General features: G+C 36.9%; 1 protein-coding gene across 1 annotated transcript in view; it reads right to left on the bottom strand.

The window, feature by feature from the left end:
• LOC150099879 (uncharacterized) overlaps window positions 1-26694 on the bottom strand; it is a 434429-nt gene that overhangs the window by 116516 nt on the left and 291219 nt on the right. The window contains exons 16-18 of the mRNA XM_090403509.1: window positions 22108-22276; window positions 14774-14954; window positions 8721-8918 (exon numbers count right to left, since the gene is read on the bottom strand). Coding sequence (XP_090259635.1) covers window positions 8721-8918; window positions 14774-14954; window positions 22108-22276 — 548 coding nt within the window. The remainder of the gene's footprint in view (window positions 1-8720; window positions 8919-14773; window positions 14955-22107; window positions 22277-26694) is intronic.

Genomic DNA, 26694 nt, shown 5'->3' with positions numbered 1-26694 from the left:
TTGCAGAACATGCCTTCTTCACTAGACACAGAGTTCATTGGAGAAAGACAAGAGTTCTTCACAAAAAGTTAGTTTCTCATGGAACGCCTTTATAAAGAAACATGTGAAACTGTACTTCATTCTTCTAACTTAAACAGATCCAACGGCTTACGTCTATCCCCTTTATGGGAGATAGTACTTTAGAAATCAGCTAATCTTTCCTAACTTTTTATTGAATTAATTTTTTTTTTTTTTTTTTGTTTTTTTTTTTAAGGAAAGTTACTGACCTTTTTTTTTTATCTTACACCAGCTACTTAGGTGGCGCTTTTTGGAATTGTCAGTTAGTGTTTAATTTTGAGCTTAATGTACTGAAGATGCCTGTGACACACAGGCGAAAATTATACTATTAAATAATCTTTGTACATGAGATTTTTTCCGTTATTAATTTTGTATTCTTATTCCTTGCATCTTCTCTCCATGTGAATTTGTGCACATTTTTATGTTGGAACATGGTGTCAGTAATAACCAGTCCGTGTCCTGAGCAGAAATCCAACAGATATTTGCCATTATTATTAGAAAGATTCTCACCAGTTTTATCTTTTTTTTTTGTTTCAGTCACCTCTATTATGTCGATCTGGTACTTATCTAATTCCTGAGCTAGCTCCATTTCTTTGCCATTCAGTCTTCTTATGTTGATAGTACCGATCTTTAACTTTAGTGATGCTGAGTTGGGGTGTGCTTTCAAATTTGTTCCAGTAGCTGAGTTTTTGTTGTTCGCTTCCGGTTCCCCTGGTGAAAACAACGTGCCCTTGTGTAACTGGGCGGGGCCCCAGCCAGCATGAAATTTTGTCATGTTGTACCATCATTTTCTATATTGGTTTAAGCCAATAAGAATACAATTTGGTCGGGTAAATCTCAAATTGCCAGCCCATCCTCGTTCATTCAGCATCCAGGTAGATACCCAACAGGGTGCACCACGAGAAGGTGAGGATTGGACATTAGGTCAGAAGCCCTGGTCGGTTCTCCACATTCCTTTAAAGGCTATATGGAGGTCTCCTCTTAGTTATACAGCTTTGACCCTTAAGCACCCACCTTTTCTAACATTGGAATCCTTTTTAGTGAAAAATTATGTTTTTGTTGATTCTGAGTTTCTGGAAAGGGTTTGTGACCACCTCAAAACACTGAAACAGAATTTCGAAACATATTTTTCGAATAACTTTTATAAGAAATTGCTGTGGTTCGAAGACAACATCAGAGAAACATTCTTTCATATAGATAGTTTTGTTACAGTAAAAATGGTGTCCTAATTTAACATGATAATTGTTATATTAGATTTAGAATCCTGACGACTATGGTCCATATTTATGGACTACTGTCCTATTTATAATTAACTCTTAGGGAGAAAAGTTAAGTGAGTAGAATATGTGCCTTCCATATTCTTGGGATTTTTAGACCCTCCTTATTGTTAACACAAGAATCTCACAGGCCTCCTTAAATTTACATTCATACCATGTTTTGGTGTGATGGTAAACAACAGGTGCTTTTTCCAGTCAATTCTATGTAAAGTGTTCAGGGCATGATCAGAAAGACCAGCTAGACCACAGTTATTATATTTAATGTGTCATTTATGTTCGTTTTTTCTGATAGGAATTGTGCAACCAGTTTCCCCTAAATAGGACAAATTACAGGTGGAATGAATATGGTATATTCCAGGGTGGGCCAGTGGAGGGATCCTTGAAAGAGTTGAGTAAGTTCTTTAATTTTGCAGCAGGTTTAAAGGTGGCTTTAATGTTGTATTTCTGCAGTATTCTGTTTATTTTATCTGATATCCCTTTAATATCTGGAATGGTTACAGTTTTATTGTAGTCTAGTTTACTTTTGTTTTTTTGGTGAGATCTTGTGAAGAATTATTGACGACATTTTGGCCGTAGCCACTTTTTAGGATGGTATTGCTAATTTTTAATTCATCTTTAAGTGCTTGTTCATTGGAGGAAATCTTCAAAGTACTGTTTTTAAATGTGTTAATGACCTAGTTTTTGTGTATATATTGGCCAGTATGTGTCGGTTTCCAGTAAACAGGGAAGGAAAGACTGCGAGAGAAGACATGTGACAAGTGTACTTAGAAACGGAAGCATGTTCTGCTTTTCAATCTCAGTTGTGAATTGTATGCGTTTGTGTTGTTTAGTTAGCTGAGGAAAGTGTCTAATGTCTGGCGGCAATGGGTCCAGATAGCGAAAACATCGTCAATGTATCTAAGCCAGACTTTGGGTTTTAAAAAAGAGGAATCTAAGAGCATGTTGCTCAAACCATGTAAAAGTTAGGAATGGGAGAGTAATGGGAGTGGCTGTGCCTTCTTTTTATAGGTAGAAAGCGTTTTACCATACAAAATAGCCTGAACAAAGTATATGCACAAAGAGCACTGTTGTAAAATATCGCAAAAAATAAGTTTTGTTTAAAGAATTTTCGCTAAATATTTTAAAATAAATTTTGTCTGGAATAATAATATAAAAGAATGTACTTATTAGTTGCAATAATATAAAATTGTAAAAGTATAAATGCTGTTAAAGTGCACTTGCACTCTAGAACTGTTATTAAGAGCTTAAAAAGAAATAAGCCGGATTAGCACAGAATGCCATGAGAATCGTAAGGTCAAGCGGCCAGCAACGATGTAGGTTCATTCATTGCTTGTGGCTAATCCTGGGATGTTCTGAATATCGAACAAAGGACTGAGAATAGAATAAAAAGGAATACAGCACATGGTTCAAGGCCTTTTTTCGACCTGTAGCTGATTTTCTCTTGGACCTTGGCTCTTCACCCACGAGGGCTCCTTCTGGAGTAGAAGGATGATCGTTCTTCCACCACCGATGCCAGATGTATTCCTGCCGCCCGCTCGCTCTAGGCTGTGGATAGCCACGGCAGAACTCCAGTGCATGTGTTGAAAGAAAATTATCGAGGATTGACCTGATGAAAGTATCTATGTTTATCACTAAAGAAATCGGACTTACCTCTCGAGATTTGTTAACAAGTAAGCCTTCATTTTGTTTTCAGTGTGTAATACGATTGTAACTAGAAATCGTAATAGAAAGAAAGAGGTTATTTGTTAACTGGCAGTATGTGAACATTTTTTATTATAAGGGAATATTTATTATAATTTATTATAAGGGAAGAAGTTGTTTTGTTAAAGTTGTCTAATTCATAAGAATGAAATAGTCTTATACAAGTAGTGAATGTGTTGGAAGAGAATTTAATGTGATATCCTTCCTAGAATAATTATGCATGCTTATGAGCTAAATTGTGCCATAGAAGATACTTTTATGACAAACAAGATTAAGTCATTCTGCTAGTGAAAGCATTATAGTTTATGTTGTTCAGATAGCGAGTTAATTTGTGATTTAAAGTGCATTTTGTTTAAGTTAATATTTAATCAATATTTTTCTACCTTTGGCTTGAAAATAAACATGTTTTGTTTTTATAATTACCTGGTTCTCATTCCTAAGCCAATGCACAATATTAACAAACCTGCGGGAGTAAATTATAACAGTGAACCACGACTTGCAATTTAGAAATTTGTATAGAAGTGTTAAATTAAATTATGTCTTCTTCTCACCCTGACTTTCAAACAAAATTATATCAATTAAGTGGCGCAGTCGTTAAGATAAATAAATTTCTTAACTGATGTTGTGTGACTGCTCAGGGACTGTCACCTCAGATAGATCTACAAAACGAGGTCTAACTAGCAGCAGAATGAGGGGGGGGGGGGCAAGAAGTAATGTTAAGTAAGGAAATAGATAGACAGATAAAAGAAAAGATAAGAGTTAAAGGATAACAAATAAGAATAAGAATAAACTAAAGATGAAACGAATAAGAACAAAGAATATTACACTGTGATATCAGGAGGGAATTTGTCCTGTAATAGAAGGATTGTGTCATTGATTGGGACACATGTGAAGAAGGCAGGACGTCAAAACTGACTAATAAATCATCTTTTTCCAGTGCAATGTCCTTGATTTTGTTTACAAAGTGTGGTGTGTTTTTAATGTAGGAGGGGGAAATGGCCTACCAACTCCTTGAGTGTTGACACTAGTTTCTTGGCTAGGTGATAATTGGGGCTGTCTATACCTTCGTCCATAGGCCGGAGTGGTGAGTTTTGTTTGTATATCTTTGGTAGCCCATAAATTCTCAGGGAAAGAGCATTGTGTGGAATTAATTTTTTAACGGTATCTTCGGGCCATGTAGTTACTGATTTAAATAGCTTCTACGTTTTCTTTTTTATTCAATTGGTAAAGTCATAGTTAACAAGTTGATAGGTGCAGTTGTCCGAGACTGTTAGTTTCATTTTTTCCACATAAGTAGTATGACTTAGAATAACTGTGGCATTGCCTTTATCAGCTCTAGTAATTACAATGTCCAGATTTAATGTTAAATATTTCACCGTTGTCAATTCCAATTTTGTTAGGTTGCTGGTTATGGTTTTATCATCATCATCATCAAATTCCTGCCATGTACCCTCAAGGGGTGTACAGGATATGACAGTACAACATAAAATAAATTACATCATTACTAACTTCCTATCTACAATTTTCCTCCAAATCAGTCTGTTAGTTGTCAAGACTCCAACATTATCAGATCTTATATTTCTATAGTCTAAGGCACTTTATACCATATCAACCCACCTATATCATGGTCTTCCTCTGGGTCGTTTTGATGCCAACCTGGCAGAGAACACTTGTTTTGCTAATCTTTCTTCGCCCATTCTGTTTAAGTGACCATACCACCTGAGATTAGCTCTGCTAACGCATTCATGGATGTTGACAATGTTAAGTTCTTTCCTAATATCCTCATTTTTTAATATGATATTGCCATTGATGCCATCTGTTCACGAATCTAATCTTGCTCAGGATTCTCATATCTGCGGTCTCTAGTCTCTGGTCAAGTGTTTTACTTCTCACTCAGCTCTCAGATCCATAAGTTAAAACTGGTTTGAACACTGTCTTGAATACAGCTAATTTAGTGTTCCGACTAATTTCTCTCTTATTCCATATGAATTTATTCAATTGACTTCCTACCATACCAGCTTTGCTGATTCTTTTGTCTATTTCTATATTTAATTTACTATCTTCAGTAAAAATCGTGCCTAAGTAGCTGAAATGTTTCACTTGTTATACAGGTTCTCCATTAACAATACAGTTGACATTTTCAATGATTATGCCAATTTCATTGTCTTTGTCTTTTTATTGCTGACCTTCATACCATATCTATTACAAGAGCTATTCAATTTAGTCAGAGAATCTTGCAGACTGGTAGCAGATTTATTTAGAAGTATAACATCATCCGCATAAAGCAAAGAGCTGACATTAACATCTCCAATTTCGATATCATGTTTAATACCACTTTCCTTCATAATGTGATCCATATAGATAATGAATAACAGAGGGGATAATGAACATCCATGTCTCACACCAGATTTAACATTAAACCATCTTCCTGTACTTCCTTCAATTCTAACCGCTGACTTACTACTCAAATAAAGACTAAGTATTGCTTGATACAATGCCCCATTGACACCATATAACTGTAGCGTATTGAATAGCTTCTCTCTTGGCACCTGGTCATATGCCTTTTCCAAATCGACAAAACTTAAATACAGATCTTTGTTATATTCCCATGTTTTCTCCACTATTTGTCGTAAAGTGAAGATCTGATCCTGACAGCCTCTATTTGGACTGAATACAGCTTGTTCTTCACCAAGCTTTTCTTCCACAATTCTTCTCAACCGTTTCTCAAGTATACTTGCACAGATCTTGCCTGGAACACTCAGTAGGGAAATTCCTCTGTAATTCTCACATTCAGTTTTATTTCCCTTTTTATATATGGGTACTATGAGAGCTCTATTCCAATCATCGGGAATTCGTCCCTCTGTCCATGCTTTCTGAACTATGCAGTGCAGCCACTGCAAGACTCTTATACCACCATACTTCAGCATTTCTTGTCGAATATCATCTACCCCTGCTGCCTTGCCACATTCCAAGCCTTTGATGGCTTTTTCTACTTCAAGTATGGATATGTATTCCTGACTGCATGCCTGGTCAGTGTTTTTTACCACTGTGCTGTCATCACTGCTTGTTTCATTTAGCAGTTTATCAAAGTAATTACTCCATACTTCAAAGGATATCTTTTTCTCCCGTTTTCATGTCACCTTTATCATCTCTGACTCCTTTTACAGCACTCTTTCGTCCATTCCTAAGCTTCTTCAACAACCTCCAGAATATTTTGCCACCTTCTTGATATTTATTTTCTATATTCTTGCCAAAGTCCTCCCATGACTTTTGTTTAGCTGGTTTTACACACTGTTTAGTTTTTTTACATTTGTCTCTGTATTCTCTAAGAGCACAAGCTGACTAATTTGACAGAAACTTTTGATATACTTTCTTCTTTTCCTTCACTGCCTCTTTAACTTCCTCTGTCCACCACGGAGTTCTGAATTTTTTATCCTTGCAGACAACCTCACCACATGCCTCTCTGGCAAAATCAATCAATGTTTTCTTCAGAATTTGCCACTGAATCTCTAAGGTTTGGTTCCTCTTCTCAAATTCTTTCAATTTTTTTTTCAATATTCTTTGTGTATTTTAGTCTACAGTTCACATCTAAGAGCTGCTCAACTTTTATTCACTTTAAAACTTTCTTAAATGTTATTCTCTTCAATATGAAATTCAATTTTATCCTGCTCAAGACTAAATAGTGATTGCTTCCAATTTCAAATCCTCTGTACACTCTGGTGTCCTGCACCAGGGAGAAAACATTGCTAACAACAATCACATAGTCAATGAGACTTTTCTTATTCCTTGCCTCTTCTCTCCATGTGAATTTGTGCACATTTTTATGTTGGTACATGGTGTTAGTAATAACTAGTCCATGTCCTGAGCAGAAATCCAACAGATATTTGCCATTATTATTAGCTTTGCTCTTTTCTCCAAATTTTCCCAAAATATTTTTGTATGTCTCACAATCATTTCCTACTCTGCTATTTAGATCCCCAACAAGGACCAACTTTTCATTTTTCATTGTGTCAGTTGCTTTTTTCTAAAGCCTCAAAAAATTCCTCCACTTCTACCATAGTACAACCTTCTGTGGGACCATAGGCACAAATAAGTCTCATTGTCCAGTTCCCCATTCTCATATTTGCCCACATTACTCTACTTGAGACTGACTGCCATTCAAGAAGATTAGCCTCGTGTTTTGTGTTGAATACCATGGCTACTCCTTCTTTTCCTTTGATTGTCATTGCCTGAATATAACATTTTGTATTTATTGCTCAGAAAGATCTCACCAGTTTTGGTCTTTTTGTTTCAGTCACCCCTATTATGTCGATCTGGTACCTATCTAATTCCTGAGCTAGCTCCATTTCTTTGCCATTCAGGATTCTTATGTTGATAGTACCGATCTTTAACTCTGGTGATGTTGAGTTGGGGTTTATTTTCAGATTTCTTTCAGTAGCTGACTTTTCGCTGTTCGCTCTGGTTCCCTGGCGAAAACAACGCGGCCCTTGTTTAACCGGGCGACACCCCAGCCGGCATGAAATTTTGTCATGTCGTACCATCATTTTTTATTTTGGTTTAACCAATAATAATACAATTTGGTCGGCTAAATCCCAAATTGTCAGCCCATCCTTGTTCGTTCAGTATCCAAGTAGATACCCAACAGGGTGCACCACGAGAAGGTGAGGATTGGACATTAGGTCAGATGCCCTGGTCGGTTCTCCGCATTCCTTTAAAGGCTATGTGAAGGTCTCCTCTCAGTTATACAGCTTTGACCCTTAAGCACCCCGTTATGGTTTTAGCATAATTTAAATTTAAATTGTTGAGGTTTCCAAACATACTTTATCTGCTATAGGGGTAAATCTGAAGCTTCTTTCTATATAGTAAATGAAATCAAGTTTGTTAATCGTTCTGGTGCCACATCAAAATGTAAGCTTTTGCTGAGTACTGCGAATTCATCGTTGTTCAGGGCATGATTAGATTAGTTAAATAGAACAGTCATTGATCAAATCATTGTCTCTTCAGCATACTATGTGAAATGTAATATAGCTTGTGTCTGTCTGTGTGTGTGTGTGTGTGTGGTGTACTCCAGGTGATGACCATAGTCAGGAAATTAAAATAATTATTTATAACATGGTTGTAAAGTCCATAATTTGTATAAAATGAATACTGATCACCGTGTAACACTAAAGGAAAGGTACTCTGATCACTTTCAATGCTACCAAAATGTAGTCCTGCTTTTTCTTGTGCAAAAGTGATTTCAGCTCATTTTCTCCTGCCCTCAATATCACATTCACATCACAAGAGAGGAATGAATCTCTTTCCTTGGACTGACATTAACCTGCAGCTTCTTCTGGCATAAACACATCACAGCAATAGCCTTCTCAGTATAGATTTGTTAGAGAGTGAAATTGTACGAGGGGGGGGAGGGAGAGAGAGAGATAGAGAGAGATTTCCATTAATTCTAATCCAGCAACTGACTAACAAAGACAACTGAGGAAAGTTTTAAATTAAATGTGTTAAACTTTAAATGGTTACAATATTTTAACTACTACTTTATTACACTGAAGGGACAATATATATTTCAAAATATTTCTTTTGCAGTGCAACACATCTCTTCTTGAATCCACAATCTCTTTCATTAGTGCTTCACTATATTTTCTAGATACTACTAACAAATATCAAAGAGAACAAAAAAATACTAACATGTAAGAGTTGTCAGCTGAAATGAAATCCCTAGAATTAAGAGCTTCTTCCATGAAACTGTATTCCTTTGAAGCACAACTCAGAATGGATAATATAGCCCAGAAGCAGCCATCTGCCTTAGTTTCAACAGGACTAAGAATAACTTCAGTATCTTTCTTTAGTAATTCGAGAACTGACTTTGGAAAGTTATTAGCAGGTCTAAAAATTAGAAAGAAAATATCATTTTGTAGTGTCATAAATTATAGATCAAATTCTTGTTCTATAATAATCTGATATTGGTAATTTAATATTTAATGTAATTTAATGTTTCATCGGAATCAATTTCATCAGGCGTTAAGAACATAGAAAGTTATTAAAAGACACTGAAAACATTGAGACACTCCTAAAGCAATACCATTATAAAGCAATAATAATATTCGACTGTAAATTACAGTTATTATGAACTTGAGCTATAGTCCATGTCAAAGTTATATATATATATATATTTAACATGTTATATATATATATATATATATATCCCTCAGCAGGTATATGGATGTGCCAAACCCTAGCTCCTATATATATATATATATATATATATATATATATATATATAATGGGACTCTTATGCTGACAGAAGGACCTCCACTACGATAGCAAGACTACGAACAGGACATTATAGAGGAATGAAGATCAATACAGATGATACGAGAACATATAGAAACTGCAACAACTGCCCCAATACGGAACTGACACCCACTCACATCTTTACCTGTCCAGCAATTACAGCAGCCTTGCAAGAAATAGATCCTAATCCTGAACAACAGCTCTATACAAACAAAATCACAGACATAGCCAAAGCAGTACGAGGAGCGCACGGAAACATCTAAGACTCTTCAAAGGACAAGACAACAACAACAATGGGACTCTTGCAATCTTTTATTCTTTTCAGACTCTGTTTGTGTTGAGAATTAAAATAGTAAGAGCGCTGCTATTTCTCTTGCACTTTTGAATAAACCATCAGCTGATATCTCATCCATACCAATAGCTGTATTCACATTGAGATATCATAATATCCTAAATATCTCCAGTTCAATATATTTCCAATATTTCAGCAATGTCACATTGCCATCTTCAAAGGAACTTACAATAAAGACACGTGCATGCAAGCACTAAACACAGTAAATGAGAACGAAGCAAGGAAGCTATGATTTTCCTAAAAGTCCTAATGGTGCCTCCTAGCAGATTATGTAGGTATTCTTGGCCATTGGGCTGAAGGTCTCCTGATGTAAGCCTCCCAAATTTGGGGCAGTCTCATGCAACCAAATTTGATGATGTTTGGCATGTTTCTTAGGGCTGAGGCTGATTCCATGAATAGTCTTTCAAATTCGAACTTGCTATGGTGTATTATGGTGGCTTTTTTCCACCGTATTCTGTGGCATGTATCCAGAGCGTGGTCTGCAAGACCAGAGTGGCTGTACTGGTGAAAATGGATGTAGTCATTGTGTTCTGAAATTCTGATATTCGCTGTCCTGCCTGTTTGGCCAAAGTAGGATCAGTTTACAGCTGCAAGGGACCTGGTATACACCAGGTAGGTCTAAGGGAAGTGGTTGGTCTTTAGTGGAGTGGATGAGGGATGCCAATTTTCTATATGGTCTGTAACAAGAGGTCAAGTCATGTTTTTATAAGATTTTGGTAGTTTTTTCTGAGGTGCCTCGGATGTAGGGAATGGTGGTTGATTTAGAATAATCCTTGTTGAAGGGGAGAAGGGTTGTGGTTTACTGGTTTCAATTTTTTTTTTTTTTTTTTTTTTTTTTTTTTTTTTTTTTTTTTTTTTTTTGAGGGGGGTGGGTAGCCATTGGCTGAGAAAGTGTTGAGGATGTGATTTAGTTCATTGGTTAGGGCATTGTTATTGGAATAGATTATTTTAGCCCTGTTGTATAGCATCTTAACAACTCCATATTGTTGTGAGGGGAGAATGGTGGGATTGTTGGTGAATGTACCTGACTGTATGGGTGGGTTTTCTATAAACTGAGAAAACCATCAGGTTGGCAGGTGACTAGTGTGTCTAGGAAAGGGAGGTTATTGTTTTCCTCTTTTTCCAAGGTGAACTTAATTCTGGGGTGTTGGTTGTTTAAGTGTGTTAAGAAGCAGAAGAGTGTATCAGAACCATGTGACCAAATAATGAACACATCATCAACGTAGCGAAGCCATATGTTAGGTTCTTGTGGGGCAAAGTTTAAGACTTTCTCTTTGAAGGTCTCCATAAAGAAATTGGCCAATGGTGGGGGAGAGTGGTGAACAGCTGTCCCCTCTATTTGTTTGTAGAATTTTTTCTGCCAAATGAAATAACCTGAGTTCATTGTGAACTGAAACAGGGCTGAGATATCTGGAGAAAATTTAGCTTGGATTAGCTCTAAAGTTTCCTTGAGTGGGACATTTGTGAATAATTAATTTTTATGTGTGATGGTGTGTTGCCAGTATAGTGTGTGAGTACTTTGGCCGAATGTTTAGCTAAATTGTACGTGGGAGAATTAATGCCATCCACTATGGGACGTAATGGCACATTCTCTTTATGTATTTTTGGGAGTCCATATATATACGGGAGGGGGGTATTGAGTTATGCAGTTTTAATTTGTTAGCAACTTCTACAGGTCAAGAAGTGACCTTCTTAAGGAGCATGTGGAGTTTTCTAATTTGTGAGTTGGTGGGATTGTATTCAATGGAGAGATAAGTAGTCCGATCTAATAATAGAGCATTATTTTAGAGTTATTTAGTAAGCATGTACAACCAACGGTTAAGCATATCTACGAGAATTACTATTTTCATGTTGTTCCTTGTCACTGCATTATCTTCATCTGGAAGTCTACTTCTGCCATTACTTCTACTTCATTCAAACTAGCAGCATTCATTAAAATTATCATCCATAATCATTCTCCTTTTACACACCAAAAGAACTCGGAAATTTTCTTTGGTGCTTTGCTAATTTCCTCTCATAATCAGATTGTCTTTCTTTGTATGCTGATTACCCTTCTTGCGTGTACAAGAAGAGTCACCCATAAGTCTGCTGATCGCCTTTTGCCCTATATTCTTTCTACAACCCCCCCCCCCCCACACACACACACCCACCCACCCACCCATCTGATAATATTCAACATTAATTTGCTGTTTCTGTGTTCTTAGAATTCTGTACATCACTCTGACCTCTTCAACTTTTCCTCTTAAAAGTTGACTTTCTCAAGTCCTTCTCGGAAAGATTGCCTTCCTCCATGATCTATAGTTTCGTTTTCTATTCTATAGATCAAGCTCGAATTATAACTGAATTATTTGCTGTGAGCAACAATATTAATGATCAATTTAATCACCAGAAGGCCAAACATACTCCTTGATACTTTTGCTCTTTCTCAATAATTGTAATATGTATCAAGGAGTATGTTTTATACTGTGATACAGAGCACCATGAGCAAGACTGTAATACGAAAGTAGAAATATCATATAGTAGGCTGTACAACTATATGATATTTCTACTTTCGTATTACAGTCTTGCTCATGGTGCTCTGTATCACAGTACTGTTCATTCCACACTTGAAGGGATATTATTAAGTGTAGGATGGATTCTGTAGGTCGTACTCAGATCAAATTGTTGAAACAATTCTTGCTAAAATGAAGGCCTCCATTCTATTCCATTTCCTTGTCTATTAGCAAATTTCTGATTTGCCAACAAGTATGCAAAATGAAAACAGAAAATACATCAAGAATCTGTTAATCTCAAAATTACAACTTGTAACTTACAGATTAATAGATTGTAAGAGATTAGGAGATTGTAATGTAGGAATCAATAGACCAACTGTTGACGGACTTCCCTATGAGCAAGGTTTTGGTCAACTTCTGAGTATCTAGCTCTTATCCCCCATTAAAGTCAAAAATGGGAAAATAGGTAAGTAACTTACTCTCAAATGTATGGAAGAAACTCATAGCACCTGCAAAAAACACACACACCATTTATACAAAGAAACCATTCCTATAAATAGCAGTCATGCCTTTGGATCCCAAACTAAACAAAGAAAGAGAAGCATAGATGGTTATTTACCTATGTTTGTAGACACCCAACAGGGTGCACCACGAGAAGGTGAGGATTGGACATTATGTGAGAAGCCCTCGTCGGTTCTCCGCATTCCTTTAAAGGCTATGTGGAGGTCTCCTCTCAGTTATGCAGCTTTGACCCTTAAGCACCCCCTAATAGACTATCCCTAATAGTCACAATACAAGCCAAAATACTTGCATCTGGTTTCTCAAACTGACCCAAAAATCCCTTGAGATGACAGCACATGTTCTCTCTTTTGGTCAGCATTCAAACATTTTGGGATTCACTTCGCTGAGAGCTTCTACATCCAGATGTTGGTGGATAATGACCCTAACTCATTCCCTGGGTATCATCCCCAGAGTCTCTGCAATGTTTTTGACTGGTATTCGTCTATCATCAAAGATCATGACATCTACTGCACTGATGTTTTCAGGTGTGGTTGCTGTGAAAGGACTTCCTGACCTGGAGGCATCTGTTGTCTCAAAATGCCCAGTTTTAAACTTGGCCACCCATCTGGTAACTCTTGGACATACTGGAGCAGAGTCCCCTGAAGTCCAAAATAAAGTTTGGTGAATCTCAGTTGCAGACTTTTCTTATAGCACAAAAAACTTGATGATGGCCTGCACTTCTTTGTCTTTGAATTTCTTCAAAACCTCTGACATGTCTTATATAAATTGAAGATGACAAGAAATTATATTCTTGGTTTAGTCCTTTATCCAAGTGTAAACAAACAAGGTTTGCACATGACGAGTTGTCCAGTCGTGAAGTTACTTCACATGCAAGCTTTGTTTGCTTACACTTGAACAAAATATTAAACCAAGAATATAATTTCTTGGCATCTTTAATTTACAGTATAATCAAGTGGAAAATCTTTCAACATCATTTTATATATCCTAAAAGAAAAAGAACAAATTATTACAATTTGATGAAACATGAGGGTTAAAGGATTTTAAGACATGTTCTTTCTTGTGTTTATATCAGTTGCATTAATATCATTTTTGTTCTAGGTGTTTATCAGAACTTTTCAGTTCCCCCACCTCGTAAACTGAAGGTAAAAAATATGACTAGACAGCATTATTCAAATAGATTTTGTTAACAATTGTCAAAAAATTTTGTTAGGGACTAAAATAGAGAACAATACAGTGTGATATGATTAACATAAATACCATCAAATCATTTTTGATATTAGACATACAACCTCAATGGGTGTACAGGATAAAGCTTCTCATCAGCAATTTTCTTCAAAATTAATCTATTATTAGACTCTTACATTTCAGTCTCCAACTCCATTAATTCAAATGAGTTCTCATTTCTCCTCTATGATTTTTTTACTTACCAATTTGCTTTAAAATTACCTGCCATACTGGAATCAAACACATGTGTCAAATAACCTATGTTGAGTTTTAGTGGCCATACTACTTTGAATTATTATACAATGAATGTGATCATCAACTGAGTTCTGTTTGAATAAGTCATTTCACAATCATTATTTAGAAGCGGCTCACCCATTTATAATTTTTATCCTATTAAAACCAATTACATTTATATGATGTTTCTGCAATTGCTGTACTAGAGTCACCTCATTTTCTACTCATATTGTTGGTACTTATCTCAATTCTGAGTTTGATGTTATTCCATTAACTGCCTTTCCTTAATTCCAATAGCAAAAAGAAGGAGGGAGGGGCTTTTACTGTGCAATTATGCAACAAGAAAAACATGAATGTGATGATGTGTGTTTTTTCAAATCAGCATCACATGCAATTTTCTCAATTCAGTACCAAACAGTCAGAACATCCTTGTTTGTTGCATTAATACATGATTACTTACAAAAATGTAAAAGTGATGATTGAACATTGAGTGGGAAATGTTGATTGAATCTCAGCATTCGTTTACAGCTATTTGACTTCCTCCAGAATATCTAGATTTTATTCCTAATCTTTCCTTAATGTAAATATTACAATAATGATAAATATTAAAAAAATCACATTACCCATTAAGATAACTTTTTTCATCTTGAAAATGTTCTGCTTGTTGTAAAGTTTTACTTCCACTTTCCATTTTTTGTTCCAATTCCAAATTTTTAATGTCAATATCTCCTGAAAACAGGGCTGGGTCTTTGGTTGACAGTTCTGCAGCATTCAAAACATGCATTAAGTCAGATATGCTGTTACCTAATTTAGAGAACAACAAATAAAGGAATAAATTTTATATGCTTTAAAAGATGAATGCAAAAAGCAAATAAGCTTTTAGGCATAAAATAAATGTACAAACTGACTTTGTTTAAAAACATGACCTTATCCACAACAATGATTGAATAAGGAAAGGTTACTAAATCATTATGATTTAATAAGGGAAAAAATATTCTGGGTTCTACAAAAAAAAAAAAAAACTCAGTAACAGAAGCAATGAACAATCTAAAAGAAACCAGAGTTGATAATGGCGATGTAAAAGCAAAAGGTAACAATATTCTGCTTGTCTGGAATATTTGTTTAAAAAAAGCTAAATGAGATAATGTAAAAAGATTTCAGAAAGGGCAACTAGAAATGCTAAAATATGGACATATATAAAAGTTTTAAGGGATTGTGCAATGCATAATTCAGAATGTGCAGTCAGAAGGAAGAATTCTGTAATTGAAATGGTTGCCTCATGGTGTACACACACACACACAGAGAGAGAGAGAGAGAGAGAGAGAGAGAGAGAGAGAGAGAAAGCCTGGAAAGAAGTCAATGAACACCCTCAATGAACAAGGGGCATCATAGAATGTAATGAGTCATGTGTTTGTAGGTGGTATAAATTAGAGAAATATGATGCTCTCAATATGGCATGTGTGGAGTGACTGCTCTTCAGAGAGTTGAGGCTGCCAGAAAAGCAAACAACAGGACTATATGGCAAGGCCTGGTGTGGAACATCATCAAGCATCGGAGTGACCATACAGCATCTGTAGATGCCCGGTGAACATAGAGAGATGCTCCCAAGTCAGTGCATCTGTGTCCGAGTAAAACAGCTACGAGAAGGGAACTGACAGGATTTGAAAGACATATTCTGATAGGATTCCATGTTGCAGGCCTATCTGCTCAGCAATTGTTGAACAATTGTGCCATTTGAGGTCAACAATAGGTGATACCATACTGAGATTGAAGCATAGGGAGTCAACTGCAAGTGCTGCCCACAGTGAAAGACCCACACGCTTACCGAACATGAACACAGGGTGCTTCAAAGGATGACATCTAAAAAAGCACCATTCATTGAATTGAATGTGTAGTTCTGGGCATTGACTAAAACACATATCTGCACAAAAACAGTTCAAAAGTGAGGCTTAAAACATGGGTTCCATAGTAGAACAGCAATATGCCAGACCCACATTACCCGAACCAACATGCAGCATCTTCTTCAGTGCTGCACAGAGTTTGTACAGTGGGTCATGGAATCTTGGGAAGTTGTGTTACAGAACAACGAATCATGCGCCACCCTCGTCCAAGCAGATGGATGGGTGTAGTGGATGCCCAGTGAACATTTCTTACTAGAGTGCTTGATCCCAACAATGAAATTCGGAGGTGGTGATGTGGTCCTGTTTTTCCTGGTCATGTCTTGGATCTCTGTTTGTGGTGCCATGAACAGTGAACTCCAAGAGGTATATGAACATTCTGGACAATGCAATGTTCCTACACCATGTAGGATACACCATGTCATAAGCCTGCTACTGCAATTGCATGGCTTGTGGGCATGAACACCACTATACTTGACTGACCTCCACAGAGCCCTGATTTCAACTGTGAGGTCAAGAAACATCTGTCCACAACAGTCCAGCAACCTCATTACATGCCTCCAGGAAGAATGGTCAAAATTGCAGAAATCAAAAATTGATTGCTGCAATCTCATCACAGCAAAAAGAGGTCCATCTTATTAACATGGGTACCATGGCTGTTTATTCCTCACACTATGGTTTCTGTTGACTTCTTTCCAAGCAGTGTATATTCCTCCATAAACTATTCTCTGATATCTGTTCATCAGCCATCCTCATCTGCATCACTAGTTTCATATCCATCTGCCATTTGCTCTGATTTATGCAACAGACATTTCAAGTGGAATCTTATTAAACTATTTTACAAAGTTCAGAATCCTTTCCTTTAGTGTTACACGGTGATCAGCATTCATTTCAGACAAATTATGGAGACTACAATCATTTTAGAAATAACTGTTTTAATTTCCCGATGCTTCGACCTTCAAATTAAAGTCAAATCTTAAAGCCACCTTTAAACCTCCTGCAAAATTAAAAAACTTACTCAACTCATCCAAGGATCCACTTCCTCTGTTGGCCCACCCTAGAGTACACCATATTCAATGCACCTGTAATTTGCCCTATACAGGTGAAACAGGACACACAATTCCTATCCGAAAAAAGGAACATAAACAGCACATTAAATTTAATAACTATGGTAAAATCAGCTTTTTTGATCATGCCCTGAATCATCTACATAGAATTGACTAGAAAGGAACCTATTGTTTACATCACATCAAAATGTGGTATGAACATAAATTAAAGGTCTGTGACATTCTTATCAACCACCTTAACTTTAACAATAATGATGGTCTAAAAGTCCCAAGAATACGGATGGCACATATTCTACCTGCATAACTTTTTCGCCTAAGAGTTAATTATAAACAGAACTATAGGTAATCCAGGATCTTAACTCTAATGTTAAATTAGGACATCACTTTTGCTTTAATAAAACTATATATATGAAATTGTTCTCTGATATTGTCATAAATAGAATACAGCTTTGATGTAGTTATTTTATTTATTTTTTTTTTTTTTTCACCAGAGGTCAGGGCAGTAGAATAAGTGTTGATTAAATCATTCTCTTTGACATACTGTGTGAAATGTAATATAGCTTGTCTCTGTATGTATGTGTGAGTGCTCCAGATCAAATTGTACTCTGAGACTCAAATTATATAGCTGATCAAGGAAATAGCCAGTTCAGCTAAACATTCTTTTAGCATTCATGCTGATATCCCATCAGTTCCTATTCCGAAATTCTATGCAGTTATGCAACAGCTCTAGTTCTTATTATCAGATTCCTTCTTTCTCCTTAACCATTTGTCCACATACAGCAAGTGATTGTGTTATAGTTTTTGCAACCATCCATATATGGAATTAACACACACACACACACACACACACACACACACACACACACACACACACACACACACACACACACACACAGAGAGAGAGAGAGAGAGAGAGAGAGAGAGGGGGAGGGGATGGTCAAAATTAAAGAATCGCTGTTTAAGGTCTTGTTCCACCCAGTGACCCACATGCTGTGAAGCTGTTCAGGAATGCATTGTGCATCATGCAGAAATTATAACCGGGGGGGGGTCCCAAAATATGCCACCAGAGAGCACTGTATTATGTACCAAATGTGCCAAGAATAATCAATTCATGCTGAAGAGAAGAAAGAAATAAAGGATGTGCAAACTGGTCACCAACATGCGAAATCACGTGGTTTATACATAAAGTTTCCAAATGTTGTACAAGCAAAATAGTTACCACTTTAAGAACTAGAATTTTCATAAAAGAAAAGCTAATTTTCTGACGTATAATAATAAACATTGATCCCATGAAAGGCATTGATTATCCTAATATCGGAATGGATTCTTCTTCAGTAGATGTGGTGGTGTTGCACGGAGGTGGAATCATCATTGACAAGGAGCTGAAGGGTGGAGTCTGCGAGGTGTGCCTGAAGAACGATCGGATTATGAGTGTTAAACTTGACATTGGAGGAAGTGTGGCTGTGATAGTGTGGATACGCTCCACAAGTAGGTTGTGATGAAGAGGAGAAAGAGGCATTCTGGAGAGAACTAGACCAGGTAGTAATGGGAGTCCCTGTTGGTGAGAGAGAGTGATCATCGGAGCATACCTGAATGGGCATGTAGGAAGGTGACGAAGTGGTGAAGAAAGGGTGCACAGGAGTTGGAGTAGTGGTGAAAGAAATGAAGAAGGTAAAAGAATCATAGAGCATGCTGTGGCCTTCAACCTGGCTATAGCTAACACGTGGTTTAAGAAGAGAGTTGGACACCTGATAACTTATGAGAGTGGGGATAGGATGAGTCAGATTGATTACATTATGTGCAGAAGGAAACATCTGAAGGAGGTGAAAAACTGTAAAAGTGATTAACGGCAAAAGTGTAGCGGCACAGCACAGGTTGGTTCTGGTAGACTGTGACATAAAAGGGGAAAAGAAGAATAGACAGCAGTGGCAGAAAGATAGGAAAATAAAGTGGTCGAAACTGGAAGAGGAAGGTCCAAGGAATGAGTTTAAAGAAAAGGTATTGGAAGAAATGAAGTTACTAGAGGATGTGGAAGAATGGTGGGGCGTAAATAGTCGGAATATTAGAAAAATTGGAGAAAAGGTGCTCAGTATAACATCAGGAAAGGGGATGACCAAGGATAAGGAGGCATGGTGGTGGAATGAGGAAGTGCAGTTGGAGATCAGGGAAAAGAAAGAGGCAAAGAAAAAATGGGACATGACTGGAACCAGAGCTGACAAGGAGGCATATAGATTAGCAAAGAAAAGTGCAAAGATAGCTGTGGCAAGGGGGAAGGCGAGGGCAGTTGAAGAGGTTTATGAAGTACTGGAGAGAAATGGTGGTGAAGCTAAGTTGTCGAGAATAGCAAAAGCTAGAGTTAAAGCCTCGAAAGACATAAGGAAGGATACAGCGAGAAACAAATATTGGTGAGGAGCAGTTTGGATTTATGCCAGGAAGAGGGACAACAGATGCAATAATTGTGGTAAGGCGATTGATGGAGAAATATAGAGAGATGCAGGCAGAGCTACATATGGTGTTTATAGACCTGGAAAAGGCATACAACAGAGTGGCCAGACAGGAGGTATGGAGGTGTATAAGGAAGAGGGGGGGGGGTCGGAAAAGTACATGAGGTTGGTGAAGGAGATGTATGAGGGAGCGAAAACTCAGGTCAGGTCTAGTGTCGGCATGACAGAGGGGTTCCCCATTGTTGTAAGGATCAACTCTGAGCCTTCACCTCTTTGATCTGGTCATGGATGTACTAGTGGAGGACGTCAAGAAGGAGGCGCCAGGAAGCATGATGTTTGTCGATGATATTGTTTACTGCAAATCATCCCGAGAGAAGCTTGAAAAGACCCTGGAAGAGTGGAGAAAGGTATTGGAGGAGAAAAGCATGAAAATTAACCGGGTAAAGACTGAATATATGTCAACAGAATGAAGAGGATATGATCATACGACTCCAGAGTGAAAGGTTAACTTCAGGGAAGAAATTCAAGTACCTTGGGGTCGGTCGTCGAGAGGAATGGTGACCTGGATGAGGAAATACAGTACCGAATAACATGCGGCTGGATGAACTGGAGGAAGATGAGTGGGGTCCTGTGCGACAAGAGAGTGAGTTGTAAGATGAAAGGAAAGCTGTATAAGATGGTGGTGAGGTGGCGATGCTCCATGGTGCAGAGACGTGGCCTATAACAAAGGCAGAGGAGAGGAAGATGGAGGTGGTGGAGATGTGGATGTTGAGATGGATGAGTGGTGTGACAAAGAAGGACAGGATAAGGAATGACTACATCAGAGGGACGATCAAGGTGGGACCAATCAGTAAGAAGTTACAAGAAAGCAGGCTGAAGCGGTTTGGTCATGTAGAGAGAAGGAGTGAGGAGTATGTTGGTAAATGAGTGGAGCATATGGAGGTGGAGGGAAGGAGGAAAAGAGGCAGGCCCAAACTCAGATGGAGGGAGAGGATCTAATAAGGTGGCAGAGGATCTCAGGGAGAAAGGATGGAGTCGGGAAGATGCCCTGGACTGGAGAATCTGGAAGAAGAAGAAGATTAAAGATGGGAACGCCGACCCCGTTTAACACAGGATAAGGCATAGCGAAAGAAGAAGATTGTGCATTCAGTATTCAATGAGCTGCTATTCCCGGTACGCTACAAACTGCATCCTTTGCACAGCGTGTTCATCAGCATAATACAGCTGGTGTCAGGACTGACGTTGCACACATGCTGCATTATGCTGTCTTTGAGCACTAGCAAGTTATCAGGATGATAATGATATACCCTATCTTTAAGAAATTCCCAGAGCTAGAAGTCACAGGGGGTTCAGATCAAGTGAACGAGCCAGCCATGCAGGTGAAAATGCACAGCTGAACATTGTGGCTGCTGTGAAATTTTCTTGAAGAACCTCTTGTATGAATCTGTGAAAGGGTCCCATCCTGCATGAAAATGACAGAATCCATGCACAGGTGCTGCTGTAGCTGTGACACAACAAATTTTTTATCATATCATGATACTTCTCAGCAGTAACTGAGCCAGTCACAGCACCAGAATGGTACTATGATTAATGAAGCTATAAACCTGCACCAGAGAGTAACTCTGGGTGAATGCAAAGGAATTTGTTGGATTGCATACGAGTTTTGCATAGTCAATATCCAGCAATTGTGGGTAATCAAAGCTCCGTTCAGATGAAAGTCAGCCTCATTTTCCCACAAAATCATCCACAACCATATACCATCCAACTCCACTTGAGAAGGTTAAGGTGAATGTCAGTCGACTTCCAAAGTCCTGTAGACATAACTCATGTGTCAGGGTTATCTTGAATGGGTGGAAACGCAGACTCTTCCATAGAATTTTCTAGATAGTTGTGTAAGGCTCATTCATGTGTCTTGAAACAGCATGCAACTGCTGGAACCAACACTATTATTCATGGTCTGCTCCACAACAGCAGTAGGAACTTTATTCACTTGTGAAATATTGGTTTGCGACCTCCGCCAAGTCTAACTCCAAACATCTTCAAAATGACTAACCATTCGTCACAGAGCAAGTGGAGATGGTGGACCGCGTAGACATTTGTTCAGGTGACAAAATTTGCGAAGTGCAGCAACAGCATTGCAACTGTTTAAGTGGTACAAGAGAACCACACTGGGGTAAGGTTAGCATAATATTCCTCTAATTTATACTGGCTACAAACACATGACTCATTACATGGCATGATGCACCTTGAAGGTGGGGTGTCCATTGATTTCTTTCCAAGCAGTGAATAACAGATTGATGTAAATATCTCAATCTCCACTGAATAAATTTACATATAATTGCTGCATGTGATGTTTGGTTAATTACTTATTTTGACCTACTTGGAGTAATTTCTGACTTTGGATAAAATATTTTACAGTAAATTAAAGACTTGATTAAATTGAAGGAGAGAAGAGGTTAGTGTCTCAGAATTAAAAGTAATTGAAATGATCAGCTGCATCAACCATATAATTAAAGAAATATATAAAATAATAACATAAGTTGCATACCTTCTTCATTAATTAAATCTATTTCATATTTATCACCATCTGTCATCCTCACAATTTTGGCATAAAGTCTGGTTGTCGAAACTAACTGGGCAAATGTCTGCAAACTATCCTGACTCCATATATTAGAGTTATTTGGTGGAGAAATGTTTGCAAGTTTACAAAGGGTAGACTAAAACACAAATAAAATAGCAAATAAAGCAGTATTAAATAACAAAATATAATAATGTTTTAAAACATATAACAAGTATATATTCAAAAATTAATGTTTTTATTTTCATTTCTTATTTAGTTAACTTAAAAATTTACCAACTAAGAAATGAAAATATACCTAAATATACTAAATACAATAGAGAATAAGGGTGTTTTAAAAAATATTGTTACAACACTCATAAAATTGCATTACTAGGAGATCTGAATAGGTGAGAAGATGGAATGATTGAACACTAACATTAATGGATTATCCCAAGTGCTATGAATTACTGCATGAAGACATTAATCATGAGATTGGTCATGTTATACAAGTGTAATGCTCTGGAAAACTTATTACACAGTCATGATATTACACCCAAAAGTTCCACCTGCACTGGAAAAAGATGGACTTGGCAATCTCTAAATGGAGAGACAAGGAACGAAACTGATTTCATTCTAACAGATTGCAAAAGAAGAGTAAAAATGTTGAAGTCACTGGAAAACCTATGTGATATTCATTCAGACCACTATTGAATAAGAGCCATCCTCAAAATATATAGGAAAATAAAGAACGTAATATGAGCACATTCCAGCCATAAAAAAATGATCAAAACAGATAGTCAGAAGAATTTATAAAAAATGTGAAGAAACAACTGGAAATTAGAAAACAACATTGATGCAGATTTAACAAATCTTAATAATCATTTATTGAATTACAAAGAAAGAGTCTCCAATGAACTTCCTCCTAAGACCAGGTAATGCTTATCAGCGAGAATGATACAACTATTGAAAAAAAAGAAGAAACCTGAAAGATACAATAAAAGACCATCTAGAATATAAAATTATCTGTAAACAACTAAGGCAGAATATCAAAGAGGACTATAATATATCTAGAATGACAAAAATTAGAGGAAGCGGATAGGCCAGTAGCCTAAAAAAAGTAGGAAATAAACCTTCATCAATGAAAATAGCTGCAAAGAACAGGCTAATTTCAAAAGAGGCTTTCTGACAATAGATCACATTCAAACTATTACTCAACTAACAGAAAGATGCAGAGAATACCAGATGCCACTTTGTTCCCTTTTTAGATATTTTAAAAAGGCATTTGACACTGTTGAATGTAACACAGTATTCTAAGCTTTAATAGAACAAGGAGTAGAAATAGCATTTATCCAGCTCACAAAAGATATTTACAAAGAAGGTACAACAAATATCACTCTTTTCAATCACCCAATTAAAATTAATTTAAGTAGACAAGTATGTCAGGGTGATATTTTATTACCTAATCTTTTTGTATCTACTCTGGACACAGCATCATTCAATAAACTGACATGAAAGGAGGAATAAACATTGATGGTGAAATGTTAAATATTCTATTATTTGCCAATGATGGGGTATTAATATCTCACTTCCCCAAACTCTTAGAATCAATGACGAACGACATAAGCCAAAACTACCAAAAAACTGGATTGGAAATACATCCATACAAAACAAGATGGATGAAAAACGAATACTGTAAAGATTATACAATTCATTCTAGAATCCCACACTGTAAAGTTTACATCTACCTTGGACAGTTTATAAAAATGAATAATGACATCAAATGAAATAGCAAGGAGAAAAAGAACTGCTTGGATGGACTTCAACAAAATAAAATCAACAATTACCAACCAATATATAGATATACAAATATAGAAATAAGAACCCATCTTTTCAAGTCACATCCTACCAGCAATAACCTATGGCAGTGAAACATGGAACAACTTTAAAAGAAAGAAGAAGCTTAATAACAACTCAATGTGCAACAGAAAGAAGAATGTGCAATGTACACGTAAGCCACACAGAAATCAGGAAGAAGTCTGGACTCAAAGATGTAATAAAAGTAATCTACAACAGCAAAAGTAGATGGGGAGGATATCTCACCTGAATGAAAGACAACAAAAATGAACAGTCAGAGTAACAAATTTGTATCCAAGAAACCTGGCCTTAAGTTGGGAAGACCCAATGATCAAGAAAGTTGGAAGAAAATGGAGAAGAAAGGCTCAAGACAGGAATAGCTGGACTCTTGATGACCTGTCTCACTGAGAAATCCTGACTGAAATCACAGGTCCATCAAGGTAATTCCTTCGACAAGCACAAATGATATTACACTGGGCAATGACATTCACCTACTACCACTACTACCACTCGCATCCATCTTTAAAATGGATGCGAGTGGCAGTGGTGGGGTCAAACCCATAGTCTATGTGCTAACCAAAGCAGGAATGCTATTCATTGAGCCAAACAAGATGGTAAAGTAGCCTGTAACCAGAGTCACATGAAGCAGGATGTTTTCCTAATTGAAGGTGCATTAGGTGGGAGATGAATTTTGTCACCCAGTGTGAGATTATTGCACTGCTCACTGGAGGCCTAAAATGGCTTGTTCCATTTTTCCTCTAGAACAGGAGTCGGCAACACAGCGCCTGTAAGCATTGTGGTGCATGCAGTGAATTTTTAGTGCACCCTCAGATAAATTATTGTAAACTGCTTTATTTGTGCCTATTAAGGCAAGAGACTACTGATCATAAGTAGTTTGGGTTGTTGACATCATCTAGTTATCAATGCGACCGCTCTCACTACCCTTCACACCACTTCTAAACATTGTTAGAACCCTTTGTTTTTTTAGTATGTGTGTTTGTTATACAGAAGACTTGGAAATGGAAATAATTAATTTAGAAAACAACATAATTTTAGAAGTTGACATCATGATGACAAAATGTTCTGGAAGTTTGTAGATAGAAATAATTTTCCTAAAAAAAAAAAAAAAAAAAAAAAATCAACTAACGCCTTTTTATTCCCGTATTACGAGAGTAGGCGAGGCCATTTAGCCCTATCTAACTTTTGGAGACTGAGTGGGCAGTTCAATCTCCACTGGTACCCAATCAGAGACAGATGGCCCAAGGCTATCACTAATTAAGCGGTGCGCAGTGAAGAGAGACGGCTCAAATGTGCCGCCATCTCGTGGTCCCTAATCCTACCACAATATATTTAATGTCTGAAATAATGTGGGTTCTACGGTCGATTTTCTTGAGTTTACAGGACGAAAAACCCGAGTTTCCGGGAGGAAAAACCTGCTTGCCCGTGCCAGAGATCGACTAACTCGGGAACCGGTCGAAAAAAGGCTTAGAAAAATTTCCTCTAGTCCCCGAATAGACTCGAAACCAAGACTTCCTTCGTGCGGCCAAGCGCAGTGGTGTGCGAACGCCACATCCACTGAGCTACACAGGCTCCCCCTATTCTGAGATAATTTTCCTATTCTGAGAAAATGCTCACTAAAAATTTATTCATATTTTGCAACTACATACAACTGCAAGACCCTGTTTTCAAATGGCATATTGAAATCAAAATATCGATCTCAACTTACAGACTCACATTTGGATAATTGTTAAAGAGCAGATACTTCAAACTATATAAGTTTTAAAAGAGGTATACTGTGAGTAGATATATCGATACAAAATTAATAACGGAAAAAACTCACGTACAAACCATATGATTGATTATAAAAAATTAGCAGATGAAGTACAAGGCCAGGTTTCTCATTAAATCCTATTGAATTTACATTTTTTTTATTCATTTATTATTTTATTTTTTATGGTATTTTATATTCATTCATATATGACAAAAATATATCGTAAAAGCGAGTTAAATAAAATAAGTTAAAATTTGAAATTCATTTTTTCTTAAAAAAACTAATCATTGAATCTCTTAAGTCTGAAATGAGAGAAAAAATGCCTGTGTCATGAGCCCTCCATAATTTTCAAATTTTACATTGCACTCTTCATATTAAAAGGTTGCTGACCTCTGCTCTAGAACAAATTTTACAGAGTGTGAAAAAATAAATTTAAAAAAATACAATAGAAAAGAAATTATTAAAAACAAGGGGTAAACACATCTACTGTATCCCAGGTGATAGTGTATTATACGTTTACATCATCCATAGTATATATCGATGCTGTTAACATGTAACACCCCAGGTGCTACATATATATATTACACACACACACACACAAAAAAAAGAGTACCCAAAAATAACCAATTTTTTTTTATTATTATTAAAATTTATAATACCATATTCTAGTCTCCTTTAAAGTATCCATGTGAGTCGATGCACTTGTCCCAACGTTTTTTTCACTGCTGGGAACAATTCTGGAACTGTTCAACTGGAATACTGTTTATAGCATCCAGACTTTTCTTTCACTTCATCTGCATCAACGAATTGCTGCCCTTTCATTGTTTTCTTTAACCGTGGGAATAAAAAAAAAAAAAAAAAAAAACAATCACATGGAGAGAGAGAGAGAGAGAAACGTCCACACACTTTTTTTTTTTAATCCTCTGTGAGCAATAAGGCACAAATTTAGT

This window comes from Typopeltis vanoorti, chromosome 14 (genome assembly GCF_054136105.1).
Source record: "Typopeltis vanoorti isolate ZY-2024b chromosome 14, IOZ_Tvanoo_1.0, whole genome shotgun sequence".
Classification (NCBI taxonomy): Eukaryota; Metazoa; Arthropoda; class Arachnida; order Uropygi; family Thelyphonidae; genus Typopeltis; species Typopeltis vanoorti.
The sequence above is the reverse complement of the archived record's forward strand: the minus strand, read 5'-3'. Positions and strand labels throughout refer to the sequence as shown.